The 10,282-nt window shown below is 45.8% G+C and overlaps 1 protein-coding gene across 4 annotated transcripts in view; it reads left to right on the top strand.

The window, feature by feature from the left end:
- MTRR (5-methyltetrahydrofolate-homocysteine methyltransferase reductase) overlaps positions 1–10,282 on the top strand; it is a 70,692-nt gene that overhangs the window by 305 nt on the left and 60,105 nt on the right. The window contains exons 1-2 of one of the 4 annotated variants that reach the window (XM_075921492.1): positions 41–186; positions 6,246–6,400. In XM_075921492.1, the coding sequence (XP_075777607.1) occupies positions 6,257–6,400 (144 nt within the window). In that variant the 5' untranslated portion in view covers positions 41–186; positions 6,246–6,256. Of the gene's footprint in view, positions 1–40; positions 187–5,896; positions 6,401–10,282 lie in introns of those variants that run through there. The other 3 variants (XM_075921494.1, XM_075921495.1, XM_006111030.4) reach the window with 3 other exon arrangements.

Raw genomic sequence — 10,282 nt, 5'->3', positions numbered from 1 at the left:
AACCAGAGGGTAACCCGGAGTCATCGAACGCCCCGCCCGCGTCTCCGTCGAGAACGGGCCGGGCCCCACGTCTGGCTCAACTCCGGGCAACGCGCCAGTTGGCTCGCGGGGGGGGGGGGGGCTGTTCTGCGCGGTGGTTGTTAGGGTGGCGTGACGACCTCGGGGAGACCCGGCAATGCGGAGCTGGTGAGAGGCCGTTTCCCAAAGGGGGGGGGGGGACACAAGCGCGTTCGGAGCAGGTGACCGTTGGCAGGCGGCTGCGCGGGATGGGCCAGATAATGGAGACGTGGAGGCGGCTGACGAGCTGAGATCCCGTTTCATGCCCGCGGGGCCTCCGGACCGTTCCTGCGGGGGGCGCGGCCGTCGCCTCCGTGTCCCTTTGCCGGCCCGGCCCAGCCAGTGGCGCCTCGTGTCGGGACGGGGGCGCGATCCTGAGCCCGGGAGCTTTAGGGACTTGACACTGGGGTGGGGGTGGAGACGGGGGGGGGGCGATTTCCGCTTTGGGTCTTTCCCCCCCCACACTTGGCTCTTGAAAGGCCGAGTTACAGCGAAGAGCTGTCGCTCTCCCACAGCACCTCCTTTATTCCCATCCTCTCCCGGCTCAGGCGGGAAGCGGGTTGGTCGCTCATTTCCTCTGCCAGGGGGATTTACTGGCAGGGGAATCCTGCGCCAAACGTTTAAAAACATCTAGGCACAATATTTTAAAGTTCTGCAACTGATCATGGCAATTTGGTAATTGACCTGTCAGCACGTATATCTGTAACCAGTGTTTCTCAAATCTTTCTGCAGTCTGGACTCTGCCAGGTCCAGCTGTCCTTAGAGGTGACCACCAGCACCGTGGCCCATTTTTGTTATGGAGAGGGGAGGAAATTCTGCAAACACAAGATTAATTTTGGCAAAATTGTGCAGTGGCACAAAAATCCCTCAGGAGTAAATGTATGCAGTAAACTGCTTTTGAACTGCTCAATCCGTAGTAATGCTTGGCTCTTGTATAGTTCTTTTGTTGATCTCAAAGCACTTCCCAATAGCATCTCTGAGATCTTTAAAATGTCTCTTTTGTAGGAGGGAACTTTTTTCCCCCTAGGCATTCAACATTCAGTAGAATTTATCCTTCAGGGCAGGAAGTCCTATTCAGACCTGGAGAGATTTAAGACTCTAGGATTGTGTTCTCCGTTTATTTCTGGATTGAGTCTTATGGATGAGCTTCCTAATTATGGCATCCTTCATTCATTAATGCTTTTACAATTAGGCACCTGCCTCTCATTAACTTGGCAAAGGTGGGTCCAAAGTAGGCTGTCAATGTGGCAAGTTAGTAATTTCAATTGAACTGGTTGGTGGAAACTCAACGGTACTCTCACTCTTGGTTTTGATGTTGAGTCCTGATTTAGAGTCAACATGTATAAAAAGCTTTTTTTCCTTTTCCTTCCAACATGACAGGGTGTGAAGCACCTGAACTCCCCTCCACACCTTTTAGCAGTGATTTGGAAAAATATAATAATTGTACTTTGAATTCTGTCATCTTGATTTTGTTATTGTTTGAGCCTTTCCTCGACTGCTGTAGATAGATTCCTGTAGTCTGTGTCCACACTGTATGCCTGCGTGGTGTATTTTGACCAGTTTCACTTGCCTACAGCATCTCAATCTGTTTCTTATGTGTCATTGGCTATACAGCTTGTCTTTGGTTGGCAGTGTGATGTTCTGTCCAGGACACCACAACTGTCAGACACAGTCTCACACCTCTTCTCAGCAAGTGAGGACTTTGCTGTAGATTAAATTGTGTGTTAGCTCCCTGCCACAGCACTCTGTCTGCTTCATCAGTACCTTGTGAGTCTGCCATTCTAAATCTTGCCTTGCAGTGAGCTCCTTTCCCGAGTTTCCCAGACATCTCTGTAATCCAGACTCTCTCACTGGAAGCTAATTGAAATGATTAAGTTCACTGACTCCAAAATTTATGCAATAGCTTTTTAGGCTAGCTGAGGGCTCAGTGCTTAAGCACAACACCATGCTCCCCCAAGTGAGTGTGCTTTGGCCAGCCAGGGAAAGGCAGGAGAGGTCTCTGCCTGAGCCTCCTTCCCCTTGCTCTGGTTGGCCAGGCGAAGGCTGGGACTGACACCCCCCCTCCCCCAGGAGCGAGGCCCAGCCCCGTCCCCAGCCTCTCTCCTTAGAGAGAGGGGGGAGGAGGGAAATTAGCTCCAGCTCTTCCCCCAGCCTGCTGGAGCATGGGGGAGAAGGCTCGGGCAGCGCACCGCTCCTGCCTTCCCCTTTGGGAGGCCGGGTGGGGGGGGGTGCGTTCAAACCTTTTCGCCCTCACCCCCTGCATCCAGACACGGGCGATACCATTTTTAAATATCATGTGAGTTCTTCAATTTTAAAAAAATCCAACCTTTAACATATATGAAATACCCTGTGTAGCAGACTCTCAATTTTGTGTGTGTAAAACCTATTTCTCACCGGTTGCAAGTTCAGACAGATTTGTTTGAAGTGGTCTCAATAATTATTAATATTCAACTTTTGGTTAAAAGTATTTTAGTATACCAAATTGCTATGAAAGATTTATTTCTTCTCAGTAGTTGTTTTCCCAACATTTTTGGGAATTGAGGCCTGGTACAGGCACTGAACCACTAGCAGTTATCTCTTGGTTCACCAATTCTAATTTATAGGTCTACTTAAAGCAATAAAGGATTACTCTTACAGGTTACCTGAAGTAAAAGTGGAGAGCAAAATCTCGTTTTATCACTAAAACACCAGACGTGAATTGCTTTTTCTTTGTACTTAGACTATGCTTGGTATAGATCCTGTTTCCCCACGGGAAGAGAGGAAAATGCTGTTGTCAATACACTAAAGCATGCGAATCATAAATTAAGAGTAATTGATGATGTGGGTGTTCATGGGGAAGGTGGAGTAGTGATGAGACTCACATCTGACCATAGGAAAAAAGTCTTTCAAACTTTTAATTTCATACCTGTTCAGTTAGCATAATTTCTATAGTCAAAAGTGTTTTTTATTGGAGTTTTATGGCAGCAACAAAATGGTGATATAGAAGATGAATGTACAAAGATTTAATTTATCATAGAATACTATAACTGGAAGAGACCTTGAGCAGTCATCAAGTCCAGTCCCCTGCCCTCACAGTATGACCAACCACCATCTAGATTATCCCTGATGTTTATCCAACCTGCTCTTAAATATCTCTAGTCATGGAGATTCCATAATCTCCTTAGACAATTTATTCCAGTGTTTAACCATCCTGACAGTTAGGAAGTTTATCCTAATACCCAACCTAAATCTCTCTTGCTGCAATTTAAACCCATTGTGTCTTGTCCTATCATCAGAGGCCTAGGAGAACATTTTTTCTCCCTTCTTGTAACACCCTTTTAGATACCTGAAAACTGCTATCATCTCCCCTCTCAGTCTTCTCATTCTAAACTAAATAAGCCCAATTCTTTTAATCTTTCCTCATAGGTTATGTTTTCTAGATCTTTAATAATTTTTGGTTTTTTTGGACCTTCTCCAATTTCCTCATGGAAAGGGCCCTATGGATATACCATGCTTGGTCTTGGTGCTGTCCTGGCATCTGGATTGAAAATTTTGAAGCAGTTCCTATGTGGGCCATGCATGTGCGGCACCAACTGGCATGCACTGTGCCAGCAGGCTCTGCACGTGTGTTGCTCGAGCCCTCTAATTCCTTCTTGAATGCCCTCAGCCTGAGATGGAGCTCCGCAGTTCTCTGCTTTATTCGACATTTCGGAAGTAATTTCACAGTTATTATTTAGATCTTGTTGTTATTGTTAGTCGGTTAGGTAAGTCTTAAAAACACCAACAAACAAAAAAAAGACAACCCTTTTTCACCATGCCTGGGTCTCCAGGCTTTAAATGCTGTGCCTCCTGTAGAGAGGCAATCCCCATTTCTGATAGACAGTCACAGTGAGTCAGATATATAGAGCAGTGGTTCCCAACCTGTGATCCGCGGTCCCCTAGTGGTCCGCAGTGGTACTGCAAGCAGTCTGTGGAATGTTTAAAAGTAAGGATTGTGGGCCTGATGGTTATTTTTTCTTCTCTTTTTCTTTCTTTTTTTTTTCTCCCCCAGGGAGGGGGGAGCATGAAATTTTAATAGATTGAAAAGGGGTCCAAATGCTCAAAAAGGTTGGGAACTACTGGTCTAGAGGAACTTAATTTATCCCAGGATAGTTCTCACTGAGCTAAACTCAAGACCAGGACACTTAGGGACAGAGACCTCTGCTTGAAGTTAATTCTGGAAAAGAATGCACATCCTGCCTCAGACCCAGTATTACAACCTAGGGAGGTACGATTACCCTCATGTTCCCTAGAGCAAAAAGGCGCCAAAGAGGAGAAGTTCCTCAGTGCCTCATCGTGAGCCCTCCTCCAAGAAACCATCTATGCCCAGACCATCAGCACAGAGGTCATGCGTTAGTACTTATGACGCTCCAGGTATCTCAGGCATGGCAGTACTGTCAACTATTGCTGGCTCCGACTACAAAGGATCCAAGCAGTGCCCTAAGGCTGCACTCTGGTAGCTGTTACAATACCAATGGCTACTTTGGTACCGCCAGATACATCATTGGTACTGGCTACAATACCGAAAACTACAGCATCACAATCGGCACCGCCCATGTGCCTAACGGTACAGCACCGATGACATCTGCTTACTCTTTGGCACCACTGGCACTGACCAGATTAGCGGCACTGATTATATACTTGGTACTACTGACATTTCAGCAGTTGCTACCATCTACACCGACCACGCTGTTGGCACTGTATAGACTGACACTGCAGACTCCGGCACTGATCCTTGTGGCACTGTTGCCTTATATGTGAAATGCTGATCTTGTGGTGCCATCGGTCCCATAATCGCTGCTTTTAGGCACCGATGTGTTGCCTGCACTGACAACTTCTCACGTGCTGTCCCCAGTATCATTGCAGTTTTCTAGTGATGAAGATGTGAATGCATACAGGCCTTCTTCTCTGCATGCCATACCTCTCGAATGCAATATTTAAGCTGTGCTAGGACCCTCGGGCTGTTCCCACGTGGTATGGACACCACTGGATGCCTTCTCCGGTGCTGCATCCTGCACAATGGCCTTATTGGAGCACTTGGGGTTCCTATAGGAGACATCGTATTTTGCAGCCTATTCCATATAAGCAGGCTAGTTTTTATACACCATGTATGACTTCATCCATGTAACATCCCAGACCCTCAAGTGGCTCAGGCTATGGAAGAATCACTTCCTGACACATCAGCCCCTACCAATTCCTTGTCTTCACCTGATGAGGCTGTGATGCCACCTCCACCTTTGGCCACAGATGACTTTGCACACTTTAACGAGCTCTTTAAGAGAGTTACAGCTGAGTTTAAAATTATACAGATGAAGTCTTCGAATCTCAGCACAAGATTACTAACATACACTGAGCCTTGCCGTCATCCAAAATTACCCTCGCCATCAACTGTGCAATTTTGGATTCTGCCAACATAATTTGGCAAACTCTTTCATCAATTCCACCTACGTGCAGGAGAGTGGACAAGAAATACTATGTACCCACTAATACCTCAGAGTTTTTCTTTACTCATCCCACACCTAACTCCTTTGTGGTGGAAGCTAGAGATGTAAGCAACTAATCGACTAGTTGACTATCGAATAAGCAAAAGCAAGGATCTTCGTGTTGGTGTAGTGGATGGTAGCAACTGCTGATATGGGGTGTTCTCTAGACTAGGGATCTTAGTCATCTTATTTAATGTAGAAATCAGGTACACTTGAGCCTCTCTAATCTGGCAAATTTGGGAAATAAATAAATAAATTATGTCGGATTATGGAATTTTCCATACCATGGGTGTTTGCCATAATGAAGAGTGCTTTGGGGTGGGGGAGGGAGATAGGGAGTGGGAGGGTGTGTAAGGAGAATAGGAGTTCACGGTCTGGCCATCAGGAGGATAGGAGTGGTGGGCTTACCGGTGCCTTGCTTCCACATGTGGCTCCATGCCTCCCGCTGCTCCCAGATACTGCTGACCAACACTTTGCTGTGCTGATGTTCCCCCAGTTGGGAGAAAGGAAGGGGGAATGGTAGCACACAGAGTCACATCCTCCTTCCCTGCCACGGTCCGAACTATGGGTGTTCCTGGATCAGGGCCACCTGGATTATGGAGGTTCAAGTGTATGTGTTTTTCTGCAAATGATCCAGGCTTCAATTTTTATATAACGTAAACCTGCCTTTCCTTTTCCTTTCTGCAGTGTAGTTAAAAATGTGCTGTGAAATTAAGAGGAGGTTTTTACTGCTTTACGCAACACAGAAGGGACAGGCAAAAGCTATAGCTGAGGAAATATGTGAACAGGCAGATGCACATGGATTTGAAGCTGATATTCACTGTATAAATGAGTCTGACAAGGTGAGATATTCTATGCTGTTTTGGAAAATAGACTTTTAAAGAAATGTATTTTCCTGTGTGTGCTTCTTTACGCAAATGGAAGCTATGTGCATGTATAGAGAAGAAAATATATCCTGTACATTTACATTTTTATAACATCCATATCAGTTTGGATCCATACTAAATGAGGCCTCTACCAACCTTGTAGCAGGTGTATCCTTTTTATGGTTAATGTTTTGTGTAGAGTAGTCAATGAGCATATGAATATGTTTCTTGGTGAATGTCTACGTGAGCATTAAAATGGCCTGTTGAAATGATCCTTGGACATGCAGAAAAGAGTGGATGGGAAGCCATATTATACAGCATAAAGCACCATGATTTTTTGGAAGTAAAGACCTGATAGGGAGAACTTGTGATTTCGATTCAGAAATATTAAAATTCTTTGGGAGTTATGTTTTATTGTAACACCTGTGTAATAAACCCTCAGAAAATTCACTGCCCTCACATTCCCTGTTAAAGTTATGAAAGAACTACACTCCCACTAATCTTTTCCATCTATGTGCACAATAAATTGTGCATTGAGACGTGTGAATCTGCACAACCAGTGGAAACAAAATAACTAGATATGAATGCTCTGCTAATTAGGTTGGTGGCATTTGAATCTTTCCTTAGTGGCCACACAAGCACACAGTCTATAGGGAACACTGACCACATCCACACACATGAGTCCTTCAACAAGAACAAAAGATCAAATATGACATTCCTGGGGAAATGAAATAAGCAGAAAACCAAACCTATATTGAAGATCAGGGATGAGTGATATTTTCATGTAATCATAAAGGGAAACTAGTCCCCTTTTATCATGTCAGATTTTATAGCAACAAAACCTCAACTTGTGAAAGAGCATTTGTTGTGTAATGTTATAGTAGTATGTCTTGTTTACTTATACATATTAACAGTTGTTATGGAAAGCCCATGAAGTAAGCCCAAAATGTGAGGAAGCCTCTAATCTACTTCAGCTCGGTCATCTCTTCCTCACACACTCTACAAATTGGAGAGGGAGCATCTCTAGCTCTTTTTGAATGCAGGTGGTACACTGTTGTAACAAATCTGTTTTATCAGATTTTAACAAGTTGTAATTGAGTTGTGATTTCTTGATTACATGAAATGTGCAGATGTGAGATTTTGATTAAAGTTTTATCAAAAAAAAAAAAAAAAAAAAAAAAAAAAGAGAAGTTTTCCAGACCTCTTCAACTACATAGAATCATAGAGCTGGAAGAGAACTCAGGAGGTCATTAAGTCCAGCCCCCTGCCCAAGGCAGGACCAATCCCAACTAAATCAACCCAGCCAGGGCTTTGTCAAGCCGAGACTTAAAAACCTGTAGGGATGGAGATTCCACCACCTCCCTAGGTAACCCATGCCAGTGCCTCATCACCGTCCTGGTAAAATAGTTTTTCCTACTATCCAACCTAGACCTCCCCCACCATAACTTGAGACCATTGTTCCTTGTTCTGCTGAGCAACCTTTCTCCACCCTCTTTGGAACCTCCCTTCAGGAAGTTGAAGGCTGCTATCAAATCCCCCCTCACTCTTCTCTTCTGCAGACTAAACAAACCCAAATCCCTCAATCTCTCCTCATAGGTCATGCGCTTCATCCTCCTAATCATTTAGGTCGCCCTTCGCTAGACCCTCTCCAATGTGTCCACATCCTTTTATAGTGGGGGGGCCCCACATCCTTTTATAGTGGGGGGGGCCCAAAACTGGACACAATATTCCAGATGTGGCTTCACCAGAGCTGAATAAAGGGGAATAATCACTTCTCTGGATCTGCTGGCAATGCGCCTCCTAATGCACCCTAATATGCCATTAGCCTTCTTGGCTACAGGGGCACACTGTTGACTCATATCCAGCTTCTTATCCACAGTAATCCCCAGGTCCTTTTCTGCTGTCCTGCTACTTAGCCATTCAGGCCCCAGCCTGTAACAATGCTTGGGATTCTTCTGTCCCAAGTGCAGGACTCTATACTTGTCCTTGTTGAACTTCATCAGATTTCTTTTGGCCCAATCTTCTAATCTGTCCAGGTCACTCTGGACCCTACCCCTGCCCTCCAGCGTATCTACCTGTTCCCCTTGCTGAGGGTGCAGTCTATCCCCTCATCCAGGTCATTAATAAAGATGTTAAATAAAACTGGTCCAAGAACCGATCCTTGGGGCATTCCGCTAGAAACCGACTGCCAACCTGACATTGAGCCATTGATCACTACCCGTTGGGCCTGACAGTTTAGCCAGCATTCTATCCATCTTACAGTCCATTTATCCAATCCATATTCCCTTAACTTGCTGGCAAGAATATTGTGGGAGACCATATCAAAAGCTTTGGTAAAGTCAAGGTATATCACATACACCGACTTTCCCATATCCACGGAGCCAGTTACCTCATCATAGAAGCTAATCAGATTGGTCAGGCAAGATTTGCCCTTCATGAATACATGTTGACCATTCCGGATCACTTTCCCCTCTTCCAAGTGTTTTAAAATGGATTCCTTGAGGATCTCCTCCATGATTTTTCCAAGGACTGAGGTAAGGCTGACTGGTCTGTAGTTCCTTGGATTGTCCTTCTTCCCTTTTTTAGAGATGGGCACTACATTTGCCTTTTTCCAATCATCCGGGATCTCTCCCGATCTCCACGAGTTTTCAAAGATAACGGCCAAAGGCTCCGCAATGACATTTGCCAACTCCCTCAGTACCCTTGGATGCATTAAATCAGGGCCCATGGCTTTGTGTATAGTTAGCTTTTCTATATACAGTAAAGCTCTGATAGTCCGGCATCCAACTGTTCTGCACTCCCGATACTCCGACATCAAAATGCCAAGCGCTCCTGACCAGCTGATTAAAAAAAAAAGTGCTGGCTGTAACCAGAGGGAGCATAAGGTTGGGGGAGGAGTGGGATCCTGTTACAGTATGGAGAAGAGCATTTTGCTTCAGCGAAGGGGAAAGGGGAAGGGAGGGGGAGGAGGATCAGGTTACAGCAGGGAGGAGATGCGAAGAGGAAAGGGTAGGGGAGAGGGAGGGAGATTGTGTCCTGGCCAGCTGTTAAGCTGTGCAGCTGTACCGGACCTCCTGATTCTCCAGCAAATCTGATAATCTGGCACCACGTAGGTCCAAAAGGTGCCGGATTATCGGAAGTCTACTGTAGTTCCTAACTTCTTCTTTCCCCACCAAGGGCTGTCCATCTCCTTCCCATACTGCGTTGCCTATTGCATTTGTCTGTGAAGACAGAGGCAAAGAAAGCATTGAGTACTTCAGCTTTTCCCACATCATTTGTCACTAGGGGTATGTCTACACTACCCCGCTAGTTCGAACTAGCGGGGTAATGTATGCATACCGAACGTGCAAATGAAGCCCCAGATTTGAATTTCCCGGGCTTTATTTGCATAAGCCGGCCGGCTCCATTTTTAAATGCCGGCTTGTTTGAACCCCGTGCCGCGCGGCTACATGCGGCACGGGCTAGATAGTTCGGAATGGCTAGCTAGTTCGAACTATCTGTACACCTCGTGGAACGAGGTGTACAGATAGTTTGGAATGGCTAGCCATTCCGAACTATCTAGCCCGTGCCGCGTGTAGCTGCGCGGCACGGGGTTCGAACAAGCCGGCATTTAAAAATGGCGCCGGCCGGTTTATGCAAATTATGCCCGGGAAATTCAAATCCCGGGCTTCATTTGCACGTTCGGTATGCATACATTACCCCGCTAGTTCGAACTAGCGGGGTAGTGTAGACATACCCTTTGTTACCTCCCTCATCCAGTAGGGACCCCACACCCTCTCTGATCACCTTCTTGCTAACATGCCTGTAGAAACCTTTCTTGTTATCCTTCACATCCCTTGCCAACTGCAATGCCAATTG

Source organism: Pelodiscus sinensis, chromosome 2, assembly GCF_049634645.1.
Source record: "Pelodiscus sinensis isolate JC-2024 chromosome 2, ASM4963464v1, whole genome shotgun sequence".
In the NCBI taxonomy this organism is placed as follows: domain Eukaryota; kingdom Metazoa; phylum Chordata; order Testudines; family Trionychidae; genus Pelodiscus; species Pelodiscus sinensis.
This window is presented reverse-complemented; position numbering and strand designations above follow the sequence as displayed.